This window comes from Orbicella faveolata, unplaced genomic scaffold (assembly GCF_042242905.1).
Source record: "Orbicella faveolata isolate gen_17 unplaced genomic scaffold, um_ofav_v1 contig_46, whole genome shotgun sequence".
NCBI lineage: Eukaryota > Metazoa > Cnidaria > Anthozoa > Scleractinia > Merulinidae > Orbicella > Orbicella faveolata.
Genome location: NW_028301576.1, coordinates 21,693,505 through 21,721,140, shown reverse-complemented (window position 1 = coordinate 21,721,140; position 27,636 = coordinate 21,693,505). Strand labels below are relative to the sequence as shown.

Here is a 27,636-nt window from a genome sequence, read left to right as displayed (position 1 = left end):
AACGCCTACCCCACCCCACCCATCCCCTCTTTTTTCCACATTTGGTCAGGAAGGTGGCGGTTGGAGGATGGTCGATGACATCCTCTTTTGATTTTTCTTCAACGATTATTTGTCATAGAAAATATGAAATGTGGTTATTGCCAAATCAGTTTTCTAATAACGAACAGAAGAGGGCTGAAGTAGCAAAAATTGTCGGCATGAGCTGCTTGTTTTAGGCTGTCTAGAGTCTACAACCGTCTGCCAGTTTTAGTCACTATTATTTGTAAATACTCATGGTACTTTCTGGAACGCTTTGGTAGCATATCAGGTGAGTTTGGTCGATTGGCGATTGAAACCTAACAAGCCTGCTATGCTGACGAAGCTTTACAAACAAGGCATGATTCGGTATTTACTCTTCCTAAATTCGACCAAGTGACCATGATAACGCAGCCATATCAGGTCAGTGACTTGATATCTCACCGTGTCAGGAGAGTAGGCACGGTTTCTGATTTGCTGATTGCTAATTTGGGTGCGGTAGATCATCAAATCGAAGACAAACAAAAAAAAGAGCAGTTTGAGTTTATTCGTTAGAAGTACAGCGTTTGTTGCGGGTTTTATTCCAAGATGTTTTTCTTTAGAAGAATTTGCACGCTGTTGTTGTGTGTTATTTATTTATCTTTTTTTTTTTTAATTTTTTGATTCAATGACAGGAAAAGCTTTCTTTCAATCATTATGATGGAGTCACTTCAAAGTCTGGCTTCCCATAAATTGTAAATTGGCCTCAGGTTTTAGTGAAACTTCGCATATCCATGTCATGTTTTCAGCGTTATTCTAATCTAACCAGAACCTTCCAACACAGCGATAAAAAAGCAAATGCCCCTCCACCCCACCTAAAGACATGAAAACTATTTTCCATCCAGAAATTAGTCCTGAACCAAGAGAAGGTACAAGGTACAAGGTACTTACGTTGCTCTTGCTCCAGAGGGCAAGACGGTTGGAACGCTTTTAGTAACGATGTGTACCTTAAGAAATAATTAAATAAAAGTTAGCTTAATTATTTAGCCGTTACAATATTATTTTACACTGTGTACTCTTAAACTCGATATTGATGCCAAGAAATTTTTTTTTTACAAACCTTTTTTTTTTGTCTATCGCAGAAACCTACAAGGAAATAATATTCAGAATTTACCAGAAAATGTTTTCTCTGGTTTAAGGCGCTTGTGGAAGCTGTAAGTATATCAATCAGCTGTGTTTTAAATTCTAATTGCTAAATTCCATTTACATCATGAAAACACCAACCCTCCACTTCCTTTTTTTTCTTTTACACATTTTCCTCTCGGAAAAGTGAGGCTTTAGTGAGCTTGCAATGCCTGTAAAGTATATTGAACACCGTTTCAAATACTGGTTGGCCAACGATATCCTTAAATTCTAGTTTGGCTCCGAAAACTTAGGGGAATAAAACAAAACACATTATTCATTCATTTGTCAACCTCGATCTGATTTATTATCTCTTACCCCTCTCACCCTTGTTAAAGGTAATAACTAAGGTACAAAACTACTCCCTCTACCCCGTCTTTTGTTTCCGGCCAACTTGAAACATGGCTATTCCTCGCATTGACTTCATGTTAAAAAAATGTTTAAAAAATGTTCGATGTTGTTGTGCATAGTGGTCAATGGATACAGGATATGTAGCCCAGAAGTTAAAAGGATATGGGTTACTATTATTGATTACCCATTGATGACCCATTGATTACTCATCGATTACCCATCATTAATCATCAACTATCATTCTGCACTAATATTACAAATTTCTTGCTTTTTGGTACCGATGTTTTGTAAGTTCTTTTAGTGTTTGTCTTTTATAACAGACTTTCTTGTTTACGTAATTACGTCTACACTTAAGGTCAAACAATGTACCAGCATGTCGAGGCATATTTAAGAAATGGTAAGCATGCAGCGTGCAACTATGGAGTTGCGGATGCAAGCGGGAGGTTGCCAAGCACGAAAGAAGCGTAAGAGTCACACGGGGCGATAGCCGAATGCGACTCTAGCTTCTTGAGTGGTTAACCAACTACCCAAGCGCATCCACAACTGGATAGTTCCATGCTGCACGGTCACCAGTTCTCTGATAACATTGAGACTTTTGAGATAAACCGCGATAAACCGCGCGAAAATGTGTATTCAACAATCTGACAAGGCGACATATCAAAATTTTTCTTGAATAGCGGCGAGGTTATAGTTCCTCGGGCAAACAAACAATTTTAAAGTGCTCAGTTCACCTAAACATCAAGCTGACAACAAACGGAAATGGCAGTCGGTAAAGGCGTTACTCAAGAATTCGTTAAGCTAAATTTGAATCAGTTTACCAAAGAATTGAAAACAAGCTGCACATGGTTGAAGCTTTTGGTGGTTGAGCTTTCTGTCCTTCACGGCCTTTTCGACGAGAGAAAAGAACAAAATGGAACCAGACGTTTCTTGAAAGCGAGAGTGGAGAAGAAAGCGAACAAAACACTTCTGGCTTTGAGCTGTTTGAGATGTCAGTTATTCAATAGCCGGTTTGTGGGGTATGTTTTCTTTTCCACCTCCTTTTAAACGTTTGATGAGTTGCACGTCTAAGGCTGTACTTGAACACATAAATGGCCTTTAAAAATGATCTCTGTCAGTTTCGTTGTTTGTTAAAATAAGCTTAATTGTACGGTGGTCCATTAGGGACAACTTTACAAACCAGAAAAACACAAAATAACAAAAAATATCACTGCAAACTAAATCAAAGATACTACGAATGAAGTCAAACCAGCACTGCCAATGAAAGATCGAATGCACTCCAATAATTAACGCATGCACACCGCCAAAAAAATTACACGCATACTGCAAATGAAAGCAAAACGTACACTGCTAACAAAAGTGGATTGCAGACTGAAAATGAAAGCAAAAATCAATCCCCAAATAAAGTAAAAAAAAAATCTCACAGCAAAAAAACTGAACGTACACTGAAAAGAAAGCAAAATCAACACTGCAAACAAAAGTTAACCGCACGGCACAAATGAAAGGGAAATAAACTATGCGCACGCATTTCAACGACAAGGCCTGAGACCTAGTAGTAAGCTCCAAGATTCGCGCCCTTTTTCAAAGACAGAGTTTAATAAATATGGCGTCCAGTGGAAACTCGAGCAGCTCCAGCGAAGACGAATCGGCTGAAACAACTCAACACGGCCAGTTACCTCGTGGGTCAGTACCATTTTTACAGAGGTCTTACGTATAGGCATATTACTCTGATGTTGGAGAAGCAACATAATATTACAATGAATCAGCGAACTCTTAAGCGAAGGCTGAAAGACTACGGACTTAAGAGCTTCTGTCTGAGAGACCGGGGAAGACTTGGAAATGAAGGTCGGCTGATTTCGCTTAAAATTGGTACACAGAGTGGTTATGTAGACTTATGTCATATGCCAAAGTTTCAGGTTCAACGGCCTTCTTTTAGCCAAGTTCTGGATATATATAAGCCCCTCAGGGGTCCCCAGAGGCAGATTTTTAGTGTAATTTTGGCCACTTTTCAATCTCTCGTTTAGCAACGTACAATTAATTTCAGACAAAGCCAAAACCATAATTGTAATGCCCTATCCTTAGGCTTTTATGGGTAAAAGCATTAGCTCACGGGAATTTTTTGTTAGCCTGTGGCTGTGATCACGACTTGGTCCTATTTCAAGCATATGGGAAGCAACCGGAAATGGCCTGTTTTTCAAACCGCATATTTTCCATGCCCATGTTTTATATCATGAAGTCTTAGTATCCCTGCAAAGTTCAGCCCTTAGTTTAGTAACACCAAGAAAAAAATACTGAGGTTGAGGCTTTTTCACTAAGAAAAAACTTACGAGAAAATGACTAACCAGGCCACTTCCGGTTGAAGTTTCAACAAAGCGTGTCTGTAAAAATGAGCCATTTGATTTCGATTAATACCTTTCTTTTCTTCTAATTCGTGAATTAGAGACTCTGATCATGAAGTTAATTTTAATCGAAAAGACTTACCGTTAATCAGATATTTTCGTGTGATTTTTTTTAGGGCCGATCAGATTTTGTTCTGGCAGCGGTCATAAATTTTGTGGAAGAAGTCTTGAAAATTACGGATAATGGAGTCGCTGGACTTCTTTTGTGAAGAAAAACAACTTATCAGTCATTCTAAATGCAATCACAACGTCTCTCATGACACTACTTAAAAATCGCTTTGAACCTTAAGGAAATTTCGAATATATTGAAAGCTGATTGTAAAATTAAATGCAGTCTCACTATTCCAGTCTATATGCAAGGTGTCTGGATAAATTCACGTACTATGAATGCTTCCCTGGCTACAGATTTAGAGACATGCCCCTTTCTTATAATCCCTTAAAAGTGAAGCAACATTAAAAACGTTAGCCCGGCGATAAATTGATCGTGAGTGCGTCGTTGCGCAGTGATGAAAATTCAGGTTGATTCATACCGTAGGTAACGAGTTCATGACACGCCAACTTATCTGAAGTTTGCTGGCTATGATTGTCTTGAAGTTCGGTTTTTTCTCGTCTAGATTTGTCTCCTTGATACTACAGAGAATGATTAAGTATAGAACTTGCATGAGAACCTGAAGAACGAATGGATATGTTACAGAATATTTATTCATACCCAGTCCGCCGGTGCAAACGGCTTAGGTATTATAAATTGAGGAAGTCCAAGATGGTCCGTTTTCCCCACCAAGCCGCTGAATGGCTGACTAAATTACCAGAAAGTTACTCATTGGCACACTTTCCCTTTCTCCATCGGGATTTTCCTTTTGTTGCTTTCTCAGTGCGCACAGATCCAGACTAAGTCGGTGTACTGCAAATATCCAAAGATAGGGCAGGGGAGAAGTGGATTTTCCTTCAAAGACTACTGCTTATAGCACCCTAGTGGTAGGATTGCTGGCGCTTAACTCCGATTTCCATAATAAGAAGCGATAATCCCAAGGACGACCAGTATGCTTGGTGTAGGTAGTATGGTAAGTCGTCACAAAGTCCAGTGCGTCATGCCCGCTGGAGCTTAAATTGGTTATTGCTCTTCTTCCCTGGACAGGATGATAATCACCGGCTTTCATTTATACATCTGCGTGGAGAGAGACGCTGTGAAAGAAAATTGCCTTTTCCAAGACGACATGACAACGCCCTAGTAACCAGGAGCGCTCGATCCGGAGTCCAGCCCGCTAACCATTAGGCCGCTACCGTGCTATGTGCTAGGCAATTACCAGTTTTGTATAGAATCTGAACGCGTTACTACGTTACATGTTTACTTCAGTCTGTCGTAAATTGATAAAATGCAACTGTGGAATGAATATATGGCCAGCACGTGGACATCTTGCCGGCTGGATTGTCTATTTGAAAGGAAAGAAACTATCATTTGAGTGTGCTTGAAAGGCAGAGGAGCGAAAAAGTCTGGCTATTACAATTTAGTCTCCTTGAAAACTGAAAACATGATTATACAGTGTCCTGTTTGGAAAGAAGATGACATATGCGGGGCATGAGATAACAAGACATCAAAGCCTGCTGTGACTCTCCCATTAGCGACGTTAGATCGAGATGTTACCCACCTGCTGGTCAAATTAAAGTGAGCACTCGTACTAATAAACTGGCCACGTCCTATAGAGTTCACAATCTCCCTGAATGGAAGTTAAAGTGTGAATTAAAGAAGATTGCCCACTTCACCGCCGAAAATTCACCTGTTTGCGTGACCAAAGTGGGCCATGTCAGCACCCTTTCCATCAAGGAGAATAAAGAAATTAAAGAAATCAAAGAAGGTTACTGCTGACGTTTCAGATAGCATATTTCAGGCGCTCGGCATTGCAATACCTATTGCATCCATAAGTATCCAAGGGTAGAGTGACTGCATGCATGTTCATTAGACATAAATTTATTTCGCACGTTCAAAGATTTTTTTACACGCCTTAATGTCTTTAATTCGTTCCATTGCAATTGGTTCAAGGATCGTTGTTCCATCATCATCTGCATACACACTTAAACAAAATATCTCTAACTTAAATTGTCTACCCACCCACAAATCAATTTCTAACATTTTCGACGCCATATTGGATGTTGTTTCACTTGAAAAGTCGAAAGGGCTTGGAGATGAATTAAGTAGTTTCACATGCCCAATATTAAATCACAGCGGAGACGCCTCGTGTATCATGCTCAAACAATGTAATCCCCTGGCAAAAATAGGAAGTAATTTGGCCCTCTATTGTATCACGAGGCTTGCTTACTTTCAATCTCTATTGTAACGCTGGTATTCTTATTTAGAATCGATACCAAAGAGGAGCTAGGACGGAAGCTTGAAGGGAAGCATCTCTGGGTGCGTCACAATTAAGTCGGAAATTTGGGCACCACTAGTCACACAGGGTATTTGTGATCTTCTGACAGGGGAAAGGAGAAAAAAACTCACGGCTTAAAATTCTAACCATTGTGAATAGTCAGCTATGAAGGCACGTGACGTCAGAATGTCATAACTTTCAAAACATCCGTAATATTGAATCCACCGGTCTGCATTTCATGGCTATTCCATGAAATCAAAATATCGTTTTTGCCAGGTATAACAAAATTAAAAGAGAAGAGAAAGGGCACTAAAGGAATTAAAAGGTGCAAAAAAACTATGTTTTTCCCAAAAAACCTTGAAAACGTCAATAAAAAACAGAGAATTAGATGAGAAAAGTCAAACTTAGGGTAATTAAGCCTGACAAAGCAAGGTTGCCACGGAAACAAGGCAGAGCCCCATCAATAAGGCTTTTTTTCTGAGCTTTTGCCACCTAACTTATACACTCAGTAAACAACTTGTTTCATTGTATTTTGAGTACTTTTCTTGTTATCGACGTATAAAGATTCCCCTCACCTTCCAGTCCCCTGGGTACAGGGTACAAATGGTACATAAAATTTAGTTTCAAATCCGTCAGTAGGAAAATTAATTTCTAGTTTATGGTTTGAAAATATATATTTCCTTTAAATAATTTACTTTGGGATCATTGATTTTGTTTGTTAATTGTGCCGCTTGTGTCTAAAAATCTCTCCTAAGAAGTAATTAAGAGTTTGACAGGAGGTGCGTAGTAGGTAATTTCTTTAAAAGTGTCTCGTAGTAAAAAAGCCTCAACCTTAGTATTTTTTTCTTGGTATTACTAAACTAAGGGCTGAACTTTGCAGGGATACTAAGACTTCACAATATAAAACATGGGCATGGAAAATATGCGGTCTGAAAAACAGGCCATTTCCGGTTGCTTCCCATATGCTTCAAATAGGACCAAGTCGTGATCACAGCCACAGGCTATCAAAAAATTCCCTTGAGCGAATGTTTTTACCCATAGAAGCCTAAGGATAGGGCATTACAATTATGGTTTTGGTTTTGTCTGAAATTAATTGTACGTTGCTAAACGAGAGATTGAAAAGTGGCCAAAATTACAGTAAAAATCTGCCTCTGGGGACCCCTGAGAGGCTGATATCCAGAACTTGGCTAAAAGAAGGTCGTTGAACCTGAAACTTTGGCATATTGCATAAGTCCACATAACGACTTTGTGTACCAATTTTAAGCGAAATCGGCGGACCTTCATTTCCAAGTCTGCCCCGGTCTCTCAGGCAGAAGCTCTTAAGAGACGTGAAAAAGTAGACGAGGAGCTCAAGGAACGCGTCAGGGATCTCATTTTACAAGAAATATGTACTGGTCCTGATAGCCTTAATGGCTACAGGACTATGTGGCATGTCTTGCGTCTCAGACACCGGATTAATGTTCCTCGGCGATTAGTAGAGTCATTATTAAGGGAGTTCGATCCTAGGGGAGTGGAACACAGAAGGAGCCGTTGCCTTCAGCGCAGGATGTATGTGTCACCTGGATCCAACTTCTGCTGGCACATGGACGGGTACGATAAACTAAAGCCGTTTGGCTTTTCCATTCACGGCTGTACATGTGTCGACGGCTTTAGCCGAAGAATTATTTGACTCGAGGTCCAACTATCGAACAAAAATCCAAAGTGTCCAAAGCAAATCCAAATCCAAAGCAAGCTACTTCATCAAGCATGTCAAGGCAGTACACGGATGCCCAATGCGCGTCTATACTGACCCCGGCACTGAAAACGGTCTGGTTGCTGGAATACAGTGCTATTTGAGGGCTGAAGGATTGGATGAATATGCACGATCGAAGTCTCACAAGTATGTATCGAGAACTAGGAATCAACGTATTGAATGTCAATGGTCACATTACAGGAAACAACGTTCAAGTTGGCGGATCGACTTCTTTCAAGACCTTCATGAATCGGATATTCTCGATCTGACCAGACTTGCATAAAGAGGCTATTTGGTTTTATAACATAACTAAAGCAAAGCGCGCGCTCTGATTGGTTAATTTAGCGTCTACTATTTGCCCATGGGTGTACGCTGCTGACGTGTGTGCTAATGTTCACAAAGCAAATCTTTTGACAGGCATTGTTTCCAAAGTAATGGTCGACGTCCTTCTCCCAGAAATGCGAAACTGTCTTCACAGTTGTGTGAATATGAAACTTTATCGAGTTACTGGTGTGCAGTCGGTTGTCATGAATGAATTTTCGCGCGCTTGTTTTCTCTTGTCATGTAAGACTACACGAACATGTTTTTGTGATGTAGCTCAATAAAAGGACTTCTGTTGTTCCAATGTCTCAATGTTATGTTATAAAACAAATGGTAAACGTCATAGCGTACACTATTGAGTTATGGATGCACTTGGGAGGTTTGCTAAGCACTCAAGAAGCTAGAGTCGCACTCGGCTATCGCCTCGTGCGACTCTTACGCTTCTTTCGTGTTTAGCAACCTCACGCGTGCATCCATAACTCAATAGTACACGCTATGGCGTTTAAAATTTTTTAATTGTTTTGCTGATCTGCTCCAGACTGATCTGGATAAGGTAAAGGAATATTGGAACAGTCACCGGATCAGGAAGTCAAAGCATGCCACTGTTTCCGGTGTTCCCTACATGATGAACTTCCTGCCTTAGGATTTTGGACACAGCGACTGCTTGGTTCCAGTATCCCCACACGAGATCACAGAAATGGAAAATAGGTTTGAAGGATTCGATAATGAATATGATGAAACCAACCTAGTTTTCTGCGAGTATTTTCAATACGTCATGGAAAAACATAGCTTATCCCACGCCACAAGCATTCTGGAAGCAGGAATTCTTTTTGAGAAGCTAATCAAGTTCGCAAAAAGTGAACCCTAAATTTCTCATGTTCTGTGACCAGGGAAAACACTTTGCTAAGGACTCCTGTGGAGAGAGGAAGGAGGCAAGAACAAAACAGTTCATGCACTGCTATCAGCCAAATAACATATTGTGGGGCACCAGAAAATATCCCTACTCACCCCAAGGCCTTGGAAAGTCCATGGGGGAGGGGACTTTCCAAATCCAAAATCTTCAAAGAAAAAAGTTTGAACCAAAACTGGAATATCCGGAAGGCTGGGGTCAAACCAACAACAAACCTCTGCGGGAGGAGTATGGATATTATCTGGAACAACACAATCACTTCTCACCATAAAATGGTGAGGGGTATCCTCTTCAATGGGATATGGGTATCATTTCACCTTCCTGGTGTAATTTGCATGTTCATTTATTATATTTCATTTCTGCATCTATGTCTGAGATACACTGAGAATTTTGAACAACCCATCTTCAATGACAAATGCATGTAATCCCAACAACAGGCTGCTTGCAAGTTACAGAATTTTAACAAATTTATTGAAACCATATTACTAATTAACACTCTACATTCTGTCGGAAATGGCTTTGGCCAACACTTGGAGACAATAAAAGGTCATCTAAACTCTGCCAAAGGTCTTTTCGTGTTATTGCAGTGTCCATGTTAAACTTAAAATCACTGTATGTGGTCATGTGAGCCACCGGTAACTGTACCCAATGGACACAAGTAGAAACCGTTGGGAAACAAATTGGTGGTCAGTGCTGCAATGAATGAATTTTAGTGTTATGCCAAAACTATTCCTCTCTGAGGGTAAAATTGGCCTCGTGGTTTTCCCAGTAAGAAACTGGAAAATATCTTTAACACTCACAGGGCTGTCGGTAGACTCATTGTCTCCTGTACAATAAGACAAAATATAAAAAGCTATCAGTACTAGTTTATACTGACAATTAGCAACAAATCTATCAATACTGGTTTATGATAGGTCTCTTTTCACTCTCTAGATTATGAGTGAAACACAAAATGAGATATACTAACTCCAGGAAAGAGAAGTTACCCCCCTATAAATATTGCAGGTGTGGTTGTTGAAAATTTTAAAAACACCCCTAAAACAACAAGAACAACAACAGCAACTTCATTTCACCTCAAAGGTACCAGACTCTCATTTAATGGGTGTTGCCTCCTCAGAGGCACAAATTAAAAAAAAAAAAAAACACTGGCATTACTGTTTAAAAGGGAATAATTCAGAAACAAAAGCTATTTGCAAAACAAAAAACCTTTACGGTTACTTTCATTTTTTACATCCATAAACTTAAAGGCCCCCAAAAAGGTACCAGGGCAGCTCTAGCAGCAGTCATTTAGGGTTGAAGAACCCTCAGTGGTAACAATCAGCATAAAATTGGTACCCATGAGATCCCTGGCCTTTTTGGGGGGAGTATTAGCTGTTAGCTCTTGGAGAATGATGGCCATGTCCTGGCAGCATGTCCCCATATATGGTATTTTCTTAAAAAAAAAAATCGATAACATTTATCACTTTCTCCAAAAGTGAACTTTTATAGGAAACCCTGACTCACTTTGGCATCCTAAAGATTTGGAGATTAAAATCGCTATTACATGTAAGGAATATACACTCATTTTGACAATTGCAATTTTTGCATTAACTGGCAGATTTGAGATAATAAGGTACTCACTACTGTCTTCTGTTTCTTCAACGTATCGATTGAAATGAGCCGTTACAGCTGTTTCTTGTACTTTGTTTGTGGACCCTGATTGCGAGTATTCAGCATTTAACGCGTTCCTCAAGTATGTAGATGTGACCTGCATTCAAACCAAAAATTTAATCAGACCAGTAACTTTGGGAATTCATTTGGGAAATCAATTAACTGTTCAGTTATACAGTAAAGACTACTGTATAGTAAAGACTTAAATACAAAAATTATATGCCAAAGGATTGAGGTGAACAGCAATAACAAGACAGGGGATATATGACTGATTGTGTGGAACATAGCTGTCTAGGTACATCAATAAACTCAAATGCTCATCCCTTTGAATGGCAAAATCTTCCAAACTTAGTGAGGGACATAAACAGCACAAGTGATTAAAAGGGAGAAAGGAAAACTTAACAAAGATAACAAAAAACAAGGCAGGTGTCATCCAGGAAACTCTTACATTGTAATCCTCTCCTGGTACAAAGAGTTTTTGCATCAGTGATGAATATTCTTCCATATATCTCAGAAAACCTTGAAGCTTCAACCACTCTCTCATCTGATCAAGCTCAGCTTTCACTCGCATAATGGTGTTCTGAAGTGTTATAACCCTAAAAACAAATTCTCTCTGTTACATATGCAAAGTCAACCATGACATGCAATATCACTGTTAAATTCGAAGTGAACAAATGCGGAAAAGTTTCTGATCCCTAGATAGTTTCTTTAAAAACTGTTAGATAATCAGTACTTACATCTATTTCACATTTCAGATTTCAGGGTGTTTTCCTGAAGTTATAGAAACAAAGGTACAAGTTAGGGAGAACAGTGCAAAACTGAACCACTCTCAGCTGTTTCCATTCCTGTTTGACATTCTCCCAACTAACTACATGTCTTTCCTTGATCTTTTAAATACACAGAGAAAATGTTCTAGTTATTTGTAATTGTTTAATCCATGAAAATGCTGCAGCATTTCAATGGAGTTACAGAGAATCGCTGCCTTTAGCCAAAGTAGTCCACAATTGACAAAGGACATGGATGTAGCATTTCAAATGAAGTAATTACATGCAAAAACGCAACAGTTAAATACATCTTAGGATACTGTAAATGCTTGTACCTTACAATACTGTCCTTTTTCTCCCAAGAAATTTTGGATGTAAAGCCAGTATTCATTAAAACATCCATATCTGCATCATCTTGGTAAATGACTTGTAGTTCTTCATGGCAGTTCACTTCTTTAACCTGGTGACATATTGTCAGAGGTGGTTTAATACCTAAGACTTATTACATGTATAAATAACTTACTTCTATGATCTCTCTCTGCAGTTTGTTAGCATTTTAAAATAAAGAATAAAATGGCCTTTTTTCTGATGTAAACGAACATTCTGTAGAGAGAGTTTTGGGAGAATTTTAAAGTACTGTCATCAATTTTTGCTTTGTTTTTGCCAACTACCTTTGCATGAACTTTGGAAAGTCATGCTAAATATATGCAGGTTTTGTATTACTCTAATCTGTTAAATTTAAATCACAGAAATAAAATGAGGATGATATACAAGACATTTTCGATGAATATACAGCACAAAAGTAATCCATGTAAGAAAGTGAGAATGTTGTGCAAATCAGTAGCAAAACGAGCTGAGATATACAAATGTAAAGCTTTATGTCAAGCCATTGTACAAGCGAATATTATTATCCATTTCACTTAAGTCCTGACATCTGGATTAACAATATCATCATCTGCTAGTGATATGTCTGTGATTTCTGGAGTACACAGATAGTTGTAAACCCAGTTAGCTAAGAAGGCAGGTGGTGGACCCTCCTAGAGAACTGACATTGCCATGACTTGTCCAATGGCTTTGAAAGAGCCATTACCCACAGCCTCAACATGGGGTCCAGGTAACAGACCGCTGTGTTCTGTGCCCTCAAATAAGTTGGTCTGGACAGCTGCAACAAATGCTGTAGAAAATAATATTTAAAGAAAAAGTCTTCAAATGTATGCTAATCAAACAGACTTAGTTACAAGACACATCTTACTTCTATGTATGTTCTTGATATTTATGGAGGAAAATAAATTATTTTGTCCAGCTCAATTAAAGCTCAACAAAGGGACATATATTTATCTCCATTAAATAACTGAGTTACAGCCACCCACACAGTGAAAAAAATTCCTGAGGTTTCCCTGCATTCTAATAATTATTTTGGCAAAAACAGATTACTGAAATTAATATCACTGTCTAAATTACCAGATAAAAACTCCTTCTGCAGTCCCCCAGTGTCCATCCCAGACTCTCCAAAGAACTGTACTTTCAACACACCCTCCGAACTTGATGATGATGCCATCCCACAAAAGATCTTGTCTGTTAACTCTTACATCGATTCGTTCCTGTTGTTTAACTTTTCTGTAGAGGATGCTTAAGATATCATCAAGGCTGTGGAAAAATAATATTATTTTTTGAGACCAAATTAGGTTAATGTACTCAGTAATCACTAAAAAGCTAATCGGGTTGAGTAAAGGATATTAATTTTGACATATAGGAGGCTAAGGACAAAAAAGCACTTAATTAGTCAATAAAAAAAGAACAAGAAAAATAAGCAAACAAGCAAGTAAAGAAAAAAAAAAACTGGCAATGTGCTTAGCCGAAAAGAAAAAAAATGAAACAGACTTTGAGTGAGATGTGATAAGTATTTTACAGGTTATTTGTGATGGACTTGTTTTCCATCCCAGTAATGGTTCCCAGAGCAAAAAGAAAAGTAAACCAGCACTTGACAAGAAAGCATTATTGAATGCTTCAAAATTTATAACAACATTGTTGAGAACCAAGTTTAAAGTCAGATGGATTTAATGGATTCTCACTATTGAAATTAAAGGAAAACCTGCTGTAGCTTCTATGAAGAAGCATGGATGCAAAACATCCACTTTTCAATTCATGCCTAAACCACACAGTGAATATGGGCAAGTGATATGGGTAGAGTTTTGTAACACTGCTAATCAAAATGTTGTTCAAGTCCTGAAGTTCAAGAGGAAAGTACATTCTGGCATGAAACAAACACATTTAAAAGAAAGACATCAATCCATATCTCTAAAAATGCAATAATGAATTTATGCTTGAGCTGAAAATAACTGCTCTCACCTTTCTCACAAGTGAGATGGTGTATCAACTCCCCTCCCTCTCTCCCCTTTGGACTACATACCTAATATACAGATTTAGCCAAGCCTAAAAGAGGCCCTTGTCAGTTATTTTTTTGGAATGTTGTTACTGATGAAAATAATCCAACCTGTACATGTATGTGAAGTAAACTGCAAGCGATTTTATAGTTTCAGCCCAAACTAGGATTACATCAGCAGATTAAGGTGTAAGATGGTGTGATGATGAAAATAGAGCCATGATTTCAAGCATTTCAGGGGAGCCACCAAAAATGTTGATCACATAACAGAACTGTCTTCTGTGCTTCTTGGTGGCATTTCCTGTTCTTTCTTATTGAGAAAGACAAGACATTGTTATTAATCATTACATTCTTTCTTAGTTAACAATTAGGACTCCTGCACAAAAGAAGTTTACACATTTTTTTGTTGTGGGGTTAATGACTGAAATGCAGTGGTTACAATATACAGTGTACAGTCCCCAAATTTCTACCAAATGAAATCTCACAAAAATACAAAAGTAGTATACACATGTAAAAAGATAAAAAGTTTTGTTTTCTAACTTGATCTCCAAAGATAGTTAGCTATCTTCATTTTTCTATGGAGTCTCCTCCTGCTGAAAGGGTTTGCACCATCTCTCAAAGTATAAGTATAAGCAAAATCATTCTGGCATGAACGATAAATATGATATTTTGTTTCTGATCATGAATACTTGCATAGGCTTCTGATAATAATTTTATTATTCAATTCCAATGTGATTTGTTCTTTTTCTCGACTGAGATTGTGGACTACAGGAGCTGTTATTGGGTTCCATTAATTAATTTTGCTCTGATTAAATTATACCATTAGAATTGTAAGTAAGCTATAAGTAAGTTATATTATGTACGTGTATTTTGTCTGCACTACACAACCAAACGCACTCAAAGATTATGAGGCATAGGTACATTTGTCAGAAAAAGCCAGCATATCAAAGATATGTTTTGATTGACACATCTATTAAGGCTAATTTACAGCAAAATGGATAAACAATACATCAATATCCTGCATGCACCAAGGCTGGATATGGAGTTATAAGGCAATCATTTAAACAACAGATTAAAATGATTTATACATTAGAGAACACTGTTTCTACAACACTAGGGAACAAATCAACCTTACTGGACGTTGCGAATGGCAAGGCTGTCAGTAGAACGTCACAAATTTCTCAAATCTTTCTTTCTACAAAAATACCAGTCCTGCAACTTTGCTTAAGACCCAGTTCTCCATTTCATGTTGGCAAAATATTAATTTATGCCATGCCCAATGCAGGTTATCACAAAATTGATTTAAGAGCAACAGAAACCAAGCACAATAAATCATTTTTAAGTCAAAAAGTAATTATTTAAATAAACCATGACATGATGAGTAAATTATCTCTAAGAAAAACTGATTAATTTAACAGACACTTTAAATCATTAGTTAATACATGTATCATAGGTGTTTCTCAATAATGTAATACAGTTTATCTGTCACAATGTTGCAGCTACAGCTGTATGATATTACTACACACAGTGTGTGTTGCAGAACTCAACTTCCAAGTCAGTTTGTTCAATGAACTTTGAGTGTAGAAATTATTATGGCATCAAGTTGTCTGTGAATATAGAGAAACCAAACAAAGCATTACAATCTTAAGTAATAAATTATCGAACTCTTTTATATGTTTGTACAATGTATGTTCCATTAACATTGGAGATCTCTCAGAAGCTGCATCTATGATGATTTAATTTGCTCCCAGTGCATTTTTTTATGGAACTTTTCACACATTAATATCTCTGTCATGACAGTGGTCTCTGTGTTCTACAACAATTAGTACACAAGAAAAATACACTCAGTAACTAGATATTGTTTGCAATAAAATTCAATCCCTATAAGCAATCATAAGGACCTTGAATTTATATTTCTTTAGAAATATCTCACCTGGCTATGGTTGCTTTGAAAATCTTTGATGTTTTAATCCAGGCTGCCCATGTGTACACTGTTCGTATATTGACTGACAGGAACAGGGATGTAATCATACCGTATATAGCTACTACTTGAACACCACTGAACATACAAAGACATATCAACTATAATTTATAACCAACAGATGACATTCCTTTCATTGATATACAGTGTACTTCATTGCTAGTTGTTTACTGAGTGTCTACAGTAGTGAATCAAATGCTTAAGGCGGATGGTACCAAAACTTTCTCAGTGGCAGGCTCTGCCCTGAGATGCAAAGCAAACATACATGTATATAACTGTTATGAACTTGCTTTTGAGCGCACATGCAATTTGCTTTAAACAAGAAACTGGAACATTGCAGTACAACAATGTGTACAGTCCCAATCAAAGGGCTATCCAGGCTGTTTGATTGTACATATAACTGAAAATCAGACTTTGTCAGGATAAATCCTAATGTTCTTGCTGACTTAACCTGAGTGTGCACTTCCAGAAGATATTCACACCCAACACCCACTCATGGCCAGTTATTAGAAATTCCAAAATAACAGGAGAAGGGAGCTCTTAAAGAAAAAAACCTCCATGTGGGGTATGAATCTTTTCTTGAAGAAAACAATGTCTGAGAAATCATTAATTACAAAATATGCTTCAAGAAATATCTTACCTGGTAAGGCCAACTTTCAGAAAGTTTTGTAATCTAGACTGGCTGGCCAGTTCATACATTTGACAAGTTGACACCGGGCATGTTTGTAAATTTGTGCGCTTCAACATCACATTACAATGTACATGTAGCAGCGTTGGTCAACTGAAAACAGCATAATTTGGTTAATTGATTTACACTGTACATTATTTGGTTGAATATTGGTGTATATCGTCGCACACCAACAGATGACAATTAAAATTAATTTACAGTACAGCTGTACATATTAGCAGCTAAATCATAACAAGCGAAAAATCGAGCATGAGCCATTTACATGTACATGTAACAGCCCTCACCTCAGAACTGTCATAGATATAATACATTTTCAAACTCGCTGAAATTTCAGATTATTCAATATTAACATGCATGTACATCTTTAACTGTGTGTTTGCTTTACATTCAATTTACACACAACCGGTATCCACCATAGGCAGACTTTTAAGTTTGCCTTTGAAAATAAATTGCATCAACTAATGCATCTTTCATTACCTATTCTTGTGACGAAATGACACAAAATCCAAGTACAAGAAGTCACAAGCATAAAACCAACTTAATTACCTAGTAATGCTTACAGCACCTCTTACTGTCTGCATATGCCGTCCATAAACTGATACTGCCTGGACAATACTCATTATTTTTCTGATCACATCTATTAAATTAAAATGTCACTGTTATATAATTTGTCCTGAAAAGGCAAATGCATGAAATGTTATGCCTTTGTCACTCACCACATACCTTTACATGATGTACAATGTACATTATTTACACATAATGCACATTCATTATAACACTGCTACATGTAGTGCTGTTTAACTGGAAATCAATTTAACTGAAACTGTTGAAACAGCTCTGTCAAAATTGTTTCTAGCAGTTATTAGGCAGGATAACAGAATATGCAATCATGTAGTACAAAGTAAAGGCCAGAGATACACTCATGTTAGTTATTTGTTAGGATTTCGTGAGCTTCTGTGTCAGGTATGGTGGAAAATAATGGACTCTAGGTTGCATGACATTTTGACAGGGCTGAGAGGAATTAATAATTATATTTACAAAAGAAGGAGAAGTTCTTGCCCTGTCCAGTTCTCAGTCATAAAAATATTTTTTACACACATTTGTTATATATGGCTTGCATTTTGAGCCAATGTAATGCACACTCTGATTGTCTAGTGCATTATTTCCATTTACATGGTACATGTATATGTCGGTAAAATCGTAAAACATCACGTGTGACAAAAATAAAAATAAAATGCCCAATTTATAATAATTTAAAAATACTTAACACTAAAATCATAACTATGCTAAAACGAATCTAATTCTTTACTTGAAAATTATTCTCCCACAATGCCCATGGGCCAAATAATTATTACCGCCCTGCTAAAAGGTCCTAAAACAAAGCAAAAGGAAATTAAGGAAACCAATGCTTTTTTCCTGAAAATTGTAGCGACTGAAAACGATGATTGAACACTCTGAGAGTGAATTCTATTACCCTGACGAGATAAAATTTTATGAGAATAGAGAATTCACAAAGTTATACGAAACAAATTGGTACTGGACAGGACAAAGGAAACAGGCAGGAAGAAATTGAAACTTTCTTCCATGAGCAAAAAAGTAAAGCACAACAAAGAAAACAGTCAGTGACATTTGGTTAATAAGTTACTCAATCAAAAAATTAGCGTGAAGAAGAGAGCAGAGAGAGAGTGGAGCGAGGAATGCACTCTCACCAACTAAATTTTGAATGTTTATATGTAAAAGCAGGGCTTGAGAAAACCCCCGTCCGTTCATCCGGGACAAGTAGATTTTCCCTTTGGGCAAGTAACTTTCTCTCCTTACTTGCCCCACAGGCAAGGACCCAGGAAAGCCATTCGCCGAGTAAATCTTTGATAACGATTTTGGGAAGAAAAGGTAAATTTTAGGCTCAAGGGTAATCAAGTGTTTAGATGAAGCTTGACGAAAATTACAATTTGTAGCATTGTTTTGTTGATTGCGTGACACGCGCTCATGGCTCACAAGTGGTTGCCTAGCACGTGATCAAAATCTGCCGCGATCAAATTTCCTTCCAGGATTAAAATAGCTGCGTTGGGCACGAAAACGCTGTGTTTATTTCTTTAAATTTTAGCAATTTTCTGCGAGCATTTTCCAGTTTCTCTGTACAAAGCTTAACTCAACAACGATATATTAAAGCTGTAGAAATTGTATGCGAAGAGAAGTCGCATATTTCTACTGCAAAAGCGTAGCCAGCGTTTTTGATGCTAAAATCCAGATAAATCTCTGTTTTCGGCGAAACATGCAAGTTTTCCAGTGATAACTTACTTAGGCGCCACTGCGCAAAATGAAAAGTATTATGTTATTAAAAAGAAATGGATAACTAAGTCATCAAAATACTTTCAGAGTTCCTAGAAGATGACTTAAAATACCTGGTAGTGTTTCTTTCAAACGAAGATGTTTTCCCTCGACTGAAACTATTTTTCATTCACCCAAATGAAAAAATATGCTCTCGCCACCTTTTCAAATTCGACACTGTGCCTGTGTCAACACTGAAGTGGGAAGGCGACTTGTTGTTAATTCTGCGTGTTATAAATTTCTCGCGCTTCTCTTCACAATGATTTCGTGGAGCTAGACAAGATGCAGGTGAACATTCAAAGAGTCGAACACGATCTTTGGCGAATTGAACAAATTGATTCAAGGCTGTATAATAACGAAGATATCCAGTGTGTAATACAGGAACTAGGGAGTAAGTTCACGAACGAACAACAACAACTTGGGAGTTCATCCACATTAATCATTACAAACCGTACAACTTCCTAAAAGCGGGATGAAGAAGTTAAAAGTTGTGGAAACATTGCAATATACTGGCGTAAACATGAAAGTGATCAGCACTAAGAGGACTACAGTCAAGATGGGTTTAATCTATTGTAACGCAGTAGTGTCCCCAATTAGCTTCTGTAAGCTAAATACTTACATACCCTGGCACTTAAATAAAGTTATTATTATTAGTAGTAGTGCATTAAAACAAGCCTGTAGTTTGACTTCCATTTGGGGTTCATGAATTATTAATGAGTTTGAAAACTTGGGCAAGCGGGGAAGTGCCCTGGGCAAGCAAAATTTGAGAGTTAATTGCCCAACGGGCAAGGTGGAATTCAAATATTTTTCGAGCCCTGAAAAGTTATTTTTATTACCGAGAAATGGTCAGGGCAAGGACTTCTATGACCTAAATTTTTTTCTAAGTATGTAAATGCCATTTTCACTGTTCATTACCGAGTAAAGCTCTAAGCATTTTTTTTTAAATTAGTCCTATCTCATATTTATGGAATATTTCCGTAAGTGTAAATACCACACTGGGGAATAACATTTCATTAGGAAAATAGGGGCCATGTACCCCCAACCAAAAGCAGTGGCATTAATAAAATGAAATAGCAAATCAAAATCGAAGTAGAGCTTTATTTGCCGACAGGGTTTACATGCATAATCGTCTACTCGACATTTCGACTGCAAGCATTTCACCAAACCGAACTAACTGGACAACAACAAAATAAAACGAGGAAATCTACATTATAAACACAATATGCATATCATTACATCTGAGTATCAAACAGCAAACTCCCTTCTCAATGAAGATTGACCGAATGAAAGAAAAGATGAAAAAAATTCGTTTAAGCTTGCAGTGTTAAAGTTTAACAATTATTCACGCTGAAGCATAGATTTGAATATCACAGTGTGTATTTTTGCCGACGGCTTAATTTACCTTTACAGTCATTTTATCGGCGGTAACTTTACCAGTCTTCAACCAAATTAACCTGGAAATTCCCCCCAAGCATTTGCCAAACTGAATAAATTGAACTAACAAAACGAGGAAATACTTTGTAATCACAAGATGTAAATATTCACATAGGAACGTCAAAAGTAAATTTAGCAAATCCTGTTCGCTTCGGCTTAAAATGGTTTGTTGACCTATCTTGGTTTAAGAAATTTTTGTAGTCTAGGAAGCGGTTGTGCCAACTAACACAGAGAAAACTTCAAAACTCGCCCGGCAGTGTTTACAAATACAGTTTTTTTTTTTTTAACGTGACGACGAAACTCGAGACAAAACTTGATTTGTTTACAATATGCAACTTACAACAACCTCCACAAAGCCACTCACGTGTTATTGTTATGAGCGAAATTAAACCTATGTAATTTGTAAAATGCCCCACAGCATGGCTTAATTCAAATAAGGAAGACTTTAAAAAGGATTCCTATTGAAAATAACCTTACCTCGCCGAGGCAACTTCATAATTTCCATAGCAAACGCCACAACAAACGTCACTTACCTCAAGTTGGCAATTCACTTCGGCCAGTGTAAATCTTCCGGGCAGGAATTTGCAGCAAAAGTTGTGAAGACTGAACCGAACTGATCTAATCTTTTCGATAGATCAACGAATCAACCACTTTTTTCCACTGTGTTTTCTGTTTTGCAATTACTCTAAACACAGATTTCTCTAGTTCGTCACCTGATTTTAATCATGTGACTTTTCTTGCTCGGCTGCACGGCATCTCGACGCGACGCGCGAATTAACTTGAGCAGTTCTGTAGTCGTCGGGTATTTCGTCTCTTTCTATAGTCCTCGTTAGCTTTGCTTCACGGCATTGTTCCGTATTATTTCATCCCCTTTCTCTAGTCCTTGACTCGCCATAAGTCACAGCAGTGTTCATTACTGTTTCGCCTCCTTCCCCAGCGCTGGCCTGCTCTTTTTCACGAGGCCCTGTTAGGGGGGGTACCCATGTCCCCTGTTTGAATTTCGCCACCGGCCATGTCGGCATTTCGCAAGATTACTATGTCGCCTGTCGGAATTTCGTCTCAGAGGAGTTGGGTCGGGAAATTTAACCTTGTTCAATTAAAACGAAGCTACACGTATAACACATCGTAATACCTTTGTTTATTACAAAAAGAAACCGACACAGTGCTCTCAAGTCTCACGCATTGAGCATGAGGCTCAAACAAACGAATTCAATCTTGCGCTCTCGCGCTGAAACTATTATTTCTCACGCATTGAAGGTTCCTTACTGTTTTAGTCCAGTACATATATAATTAAGTATCTCTTTGGATACAATTTACTCCTTGTATGCTTTGCACTTACTTCGAACACTTTTCAGCACTAGGAATTCTTATGCAGAGCCAGCATTTCTCCGGTCAGTGGGTTTAATGCTTACTTTAAGGTAAGTCACATTTCGACTCAGAATGAAGGAGAAGACTACTTAGCTACTTCAATTTTTCAAAATTTTTTAAGGGGCTGGGGGCATGCTGGGGGGCATATTGGGGACATGCTTTCTATGGGCTTGGGCATGCTTTCGAGCGCTGAAGTTGCTAACCTCCTAGGAGATGTGGGAGCATGCTTCCCCGCGAAATTTTGAAATTTAGAAGCTTGGAATTGCTATTTTCAGCGATTTTCCAGTCAGTATTTGGACCTAAAGTACAATCGAACCTATGACTATTTTTATCATGTTTATGTTAAACAACCGTTCTTTAACTCAAAATCTCAACGGCTTCAGTCAGATAACCTCTCCTATCTATAATATTTCTTTGAACTTGGCGTAACCCTTACTTTCTGCTGAAGACGAGAAGACCTTGGCAGCTTTCCCCTGTCTCTCTTTTCCTTCCATAATGCCATTTGTTGAAGCAGACTTTCGAAGATCTCTTTCCTTTTTCCTTAAGCGTGTTTTTAGGCGTTTTAGGCCACTGCTCTCTTAGCTGAGAGTGAGAAAAAATACTCAGCAATAACGGACTCGATTTATTCGACGTGGACGTTTTAGCATATATACAAGAAAGTTTGTGTTTCACGACCCGTCGACATGAGAGAGGAAAACACATTTAAAACTCTGGAAATGCGTCTTCACTTCGACTCAGACGTTTAAAACAATCACTGCATTCTCAGTTCCGAAATTCGTTGTCGCTCTATCTTGCCATTGGTGTCGCTTTTTCTATTTTGCTAGAGTAGCCTGTCGTTCGTCGCCAATTCATAGCTCTCATGTCGCCGTTTCAAGGCCATGTCGCTTGTCGGAATTTACCCCTAACAGGGCCTCTTTCACGATCTTCTTCGCTACTTCTTTGCCTGTTAATTCTTGTTTTCTGTTTCAGTTTTATGCTTCAGTGCAACCCCATCTTAAAAACGTTAGATCAACCTCCGCTATCATTTGTTGACATGACAAATAGAAATGAGTTTTCTTTTCTTTAAAAATCCCGCCAAAAAAAGATAGCATTCCTCGGTTCCCCAGTTTGCGTTACCGCGAGGCTCCTCTCCCCCTCCCCCACAGTCTGTAGGGACGGCGTTCGCTCGCTCGCTCGCTCGTACGGGGACGTCATGACCAAATTTTCTCGGCTTGATGGGTTTACCAAAATTTCTAAGGAATGGGGCTCTGCTCGCGCGCCTTCGACGCGCGGTAGCTCCGCTACAAATGGGATCAATTGGTTCACTGCTCAGTTCAGTCGCTAGGAGTTTCTCAGCAGCTCCATCTCTTGAACCAGCATTTTCAAGGGCCTGAATGATTTCTTCTTCTGTGTTTGTTGGAAAAGTTTCTTTCAAAACTTGTACATCACTTCCTTCTGTAATGAAATGTAATCAGAATTATCATTTTGTTGTCATTTTGTGTCACATCAAGGCTACATTCTTTGGAGACACTAAATGAGAAAAATGCAGAAATTGGATACCTCAGTCAGTTACGTGACTCTTTTTTGTGACAATAACTTGTAAACATTAAGCCTTGTCCACACTTGTGGATAACAACAAGGCCTAAGCCTGTGGAACAAACATAAGTGAACAAGACAAGTGCAGTGGCATCAGAGGAGATCTGGTGACAACAGATCATATGCTTGTGCTTATTTTGTTTCATGCTGTATCACTTATTTGAAATTAAAGCTCAAGTACAAGAAAAGAACAAAATTTCTATGTATTATGCTTGTGCTTATCCCACACCGGTCACACACATTATGATTAAGACTGTGACTATTGCACAATTGCGTATCAGCCTTTGACCTTCATATCAAGTTTCACATGAGTTTTGACTACCACCTTGACTTCTTTGGATTAAATGTTACCGAGTTTCTTCAACTACTCTTCAAGGACGAGAAAAAAATAGAGAAACCTACCAGTTCGTTGACCCGTAATTAAAGGCTCAGCGGCAGATCCAGTGGAAGCCCAAGGGCACCGATCCATTTCGTTGTCGTCATTCATATCATCGACAACCAGAACTGTGCTCTCAGTTGCCTTTCCTTTCCGACACGCCCCACAGAAACCATATGTACACAAATGCGATTCTTTGGCAGCACCTTCGAAAGTTTCGCTGTCACTTTTATCTGACTTGTTAGTATAAAACTCTTCAAGAGGTATAACGTAAAATGTTAATCGCGTGAATTCCTTGCCGATTGCTTGCTTGTGAGCCGCAAGTGGGAACTTGTCATTTGTTCCAGGAACATGAATCACTTCCCGAAAGTCCGGATATAGCAAAGCATAAGCAACGGTCTCGTCAAACGTCTGATCAAAGCTGGCATGTTTTGCCACTGCCCCCTGCATGATCTCTTCTTTGCTGGCCAGCGAATTTACTGTAATGATCTGAGTCTTCCCACGACGAAGCTTTATCACTCCATCTGTTTGGGCTGCCAAACCAACCTTTATTTCTACATTTGCCGATTTCTGTGAAGTAGTGCCCATGGAATGGCAGGACTGTTTGGTTTTTTTTTTCTTATTTTCTTCTTGGGGGGTTTAAAACCGAGTTGACGTTCCTCTTCACGCTTTCGATAGAACTCTTCGAACGATTGAGTACGTTCTGACGACGACGAGTGATCAGGGGAATCCGAGTTCACTAGACTTGTCGAACGACTGGTACCTTCACTTATCTCGCTTCCCGTTCCTGATGTAGAAGGAGAACCAAGCATTCGGAAAACCTGCTCACGGACTGCTGCACGAATTTCGTCTTGTACATAATGAGACACCATCTTGGTTGTCACCTCAAGGAAAAAGCGCGCGAATTAGAGCTTACTACCTAGGCCTCAGGCCTTCTCGTTGCAATGAGCGCGCATAGTTTATTTCCCTTTCATTTGCGGCGTGCGTTAACTTTTGTTTGCAGTGATGATTTTGCTTTCATTTGCAGTGTGCCTTCAGTTTTTTTGCTGTGCGATTTTTTGTTTACTTAATTTGGGGTTTCATTTTGCTTTCATTTGTAGTGTGCAAATCACTTTTCTTTGCGGTGTGCGTTTTGCTTTTATTTGCAATGTGCGTTTAATTTTTTGGCGGTGTGCATGCGTTAATTATAGGAGTGCATTCCATCTTTCATTGGCAGTGCTGGTTTGACTTCATTCGTAATATCTTTGATTTAGTGTGCAGCGATATTTTTTGTTATTTTGTGTTTTTTCTGTTTTGTAAAGTTGTCCCTAATGGGCCACCGTATAAATAAACAGAAGACTGTGACCTTAAGGAAAATGTCAGAAATGTAAGCTTATATTTGTGCATGATCCAGTCTTTCCTTCGAGCGGCTGTTTCTTCAAGAGTTCAATTCACGATCAAGCGACGAGTTTTCGAGCTAACCTAAAACCCGGGAACTGAAATAATTCATCAGAGGCTACCAATATTTGAGAAAACTTCCTTTATTAAAGCTCAGAAAAACTATTACCTTTATAACGTTTTCGGAACAGAAGGATTTCATATATAAGACTTCACAAATAGAGATTTGTTAAAGCATTTAAATGGCTTTCGATGCTAGAAAAGTTTTACAATGAAAGCTCGTGCTAAACTCTACTGTCGTCAAATCGCTTGAAAATTCTCTCTAAAATTTCCGCGATGCATTACTCACCTCGAAAGGCTGCTACAGACCAGTTTTCAAAACCCATTTTTTTTTGTTTTTTCGGCCCGACCCGTCTCCGAGTACCGAATGCCTTTGTTCAACCAGCTGATTCAACTCCTGTTCGCCTTCGCAAATTCCTTAGGTGGAGGCCCGGCAAAAAACTTTAGCTCGAAATTTGGTAGCTCACAGGAATAATATTGCTCATCTCCGGAAGAATTATTAGATTTTCCCATATTTTACAAGAAAAAAATAGGAATTATGTTTTACAGTGTCAATCAACATCGACTAAAAAAAAATTGATAAGAAAAAGTACAAATAAACAAACTGCCGTCAGCGTGCAACCCACGGGCAAATGGATCGAGCGTATTAGTCAATCAGAACGCGCGCTTCGCTAAGGCTATGTTATAAAGATCAGTAACAGCAAATACAGATTTGCAAAATTTGCAATCAATGACTATTCGATGCACTCAATCAATGACTAATCGATGACTGAAAATTTAGTGGCCTATCGATTACTCATCGATTACTCATTGCCCATAGGCAATAATCGATAACTAATCAACTGATTACCCATCGATTATAATTGCCTATCGATTACCCATTGATGTCACTGATGTCACTGATGTCATCGACTAGATAACCCTGGATACCAATACAATTATCTTTCGAGAATCAAGAACATCAGCGTTTTACGACGCATTATCACAAGTCAAGCTTTGCCATAGTCAAGATACACCCAGTACACTGTATAAAAAGATGCAGCCAGCGCGACATCTCATCACATCCTTTCATATGCTGCAGACCAGACGTTTGCCTGCTAAGTGGTTTGAGCAAAAATAAAAACAATCAAGTTGAAAACCGGCAGCAGTAGCACTAGGGCAATGACAGTAAACTAATTCATCTAATAACTACTGTTCCCTGACCATTTCCAAACACCCTCCAATAAGTCGTCAGTTCGCACTTCTTTTTATGCTTCTTTGTGGAGTCATCTACAACCTTAGCCCACTAAGTTTTGTTCTTCACGACATAACTCCCGATAACTCGAGTTGACCACAAGGCTAGACTAATCGACACCCATTGGGTATGATGGCAACACTCGCCATTTTGACTAGAGGAAAGTCAGTCCCTCTTGCACTTTTTCCTAGTATTTTCCATCTTGATAGTTTTGGTGTTCATAGGTCCACTTGGCTGAGCCCTGCTAATTTGTCATGAAATCATGTAAGGACGCATAAAATTCTGGCCTGAGTTTGTTGAATAGAAGTATAAGTACAGCTTTTAGTGCGCGCTTCCCTACAGAGTATATTTGAAAAGGAATTACCATAGTGTTCTTTTTTGTTGTTGCTTATTTATTTTATGGTTTTAAGCTCAGCAAAAGCGAATTTTCTTTAAAGTTTGGCCTCCCATTAATTGTTAGTCTGTCCACAAACTTTCTATTTTGTCTTGAGTTCGTCTAGATCCCAAGCAAAAGTATTAACCGCTCTGGATTTGAAAAGGCTCGAACACTAGGCTCGGTCCTGAGAAATGACGAAATGACGAAATGACTTTGCGCCCGCTTCTTGGCCGCTATCGCGCGCCGTAAGAAAAGTAACTGGTAGCCAAAAAATAAACGTCCGTTGACAGAAAAATTAATTATAAATCAGCTGCAGGCTATAAGCCTTTGCATATCAATGTTCTTTTTCCCGATGTTACTCTGATCTAAACAAAATGAACTAAAATCGGGCCAGCGTAATGTAATTAACAAGCAAACTCCCACCCCACCCCAGCCTCCCTTCCCCCAAAACTGGTCAAGAGGATGGCGGTTGGAGGATGGTTAGGACATTAGATATGACTTCTGATTGGCAGATTGCTATTCTGGGTGCAGTAGATCATCAAATCGAAGACAGAAGAGTAAAAAACGGCCTGACTTTATTAAATATAATAAAAGTACGGCGATTATTTGCGCACTTTCTTTCAGGGACAGAAATTATTACGCTTTTGCTCTTTGTTTATTTTACCGTTTTAAGATGATTCCTCAGAAATAAAAGTTGTCAAACGATTTTTTTTAAAACTTTCTCTGAATATTCCTTACCCAGAACTCTTTCAAGAAATACAATTATAAAGAAGGTCACTAATCTCTCAAAACA

At 38.4% G+C, this 27,636-nt stretch overlaps 1 protein-coding gene across 7 annotated transcripts; it reads right to left on the bottom strand.

Moving 5' to 3' along the window:
- Positions 1-9,698: 9,698 nt before the first annotated feature.
- LOC149098871 (uncharacterized) lies at positions 9,699-21,657 on the bottom strand. Of its 7 annotated transcripts, none has more exons than XR_016203989.1 (7): positions 21,011-21,655; positions 17,262-17,388; positions 16,668-16,808; positions 15,980-16,105; positions 13,125-13,310; positions 11,999-12,837; positions 11,636-11,670 (listed from the first exon to the last, which is right to left on the bottom strand). XR_016203989.1 is itself a non-coding variant. In XM_089278742.1 (5 exons), coding segments are annotated over exons 2-5 (483 nt in total). In that variant the 5' UTR covers positions 11,639-11,670; positions 11,999-12,798; the 3' UTR covers positions 9,699-9,869. The 7 variants fall into 7 exon arrangements, 4 of the variants coding, with proteins under 4 accessions (XP_089134868.1, XP_089134869.1, XP_089134867.1 ...); XR_016203988.1 differs by having other exon boundaries at positions 17,262-17,352; XR_016203990.1 differs by lacking the exon at positions 17,262-17,388 and having other exon boundaries at positions 21,011-21,657.
- Between the last annotated feature and the right edge of the window lie 5,979 nt (positions 21,658-27,636).

What these genes read in the sequence shown, in the direction of transcription:
- LOC149098871 (XM_089278741.1), bottom strand. Translation starts at nt 12,066, where the DNA reads ATGGATGTTTTAATGAATACTGGCTTTACATCCAAAATTTCTTGGGAG. An exon ending in AAAAAGGACAGTATTGTAAG is followed by an intron (nt 11,496 to 11,998) that starts GTACAAGCATTT and finishes ATTTGTTTTTAG; the next exon opens with GGTTATAACACTTCAGAACA. An exon ending in TACCAGGAGAGGATTACAAT is followed by an intron (nt 10,997 to 11,347) that starts GTAAGAGTTTCC and finishes GTTTGAATGCAG; the next exon opens with GTCACATCTACATACTTGAG.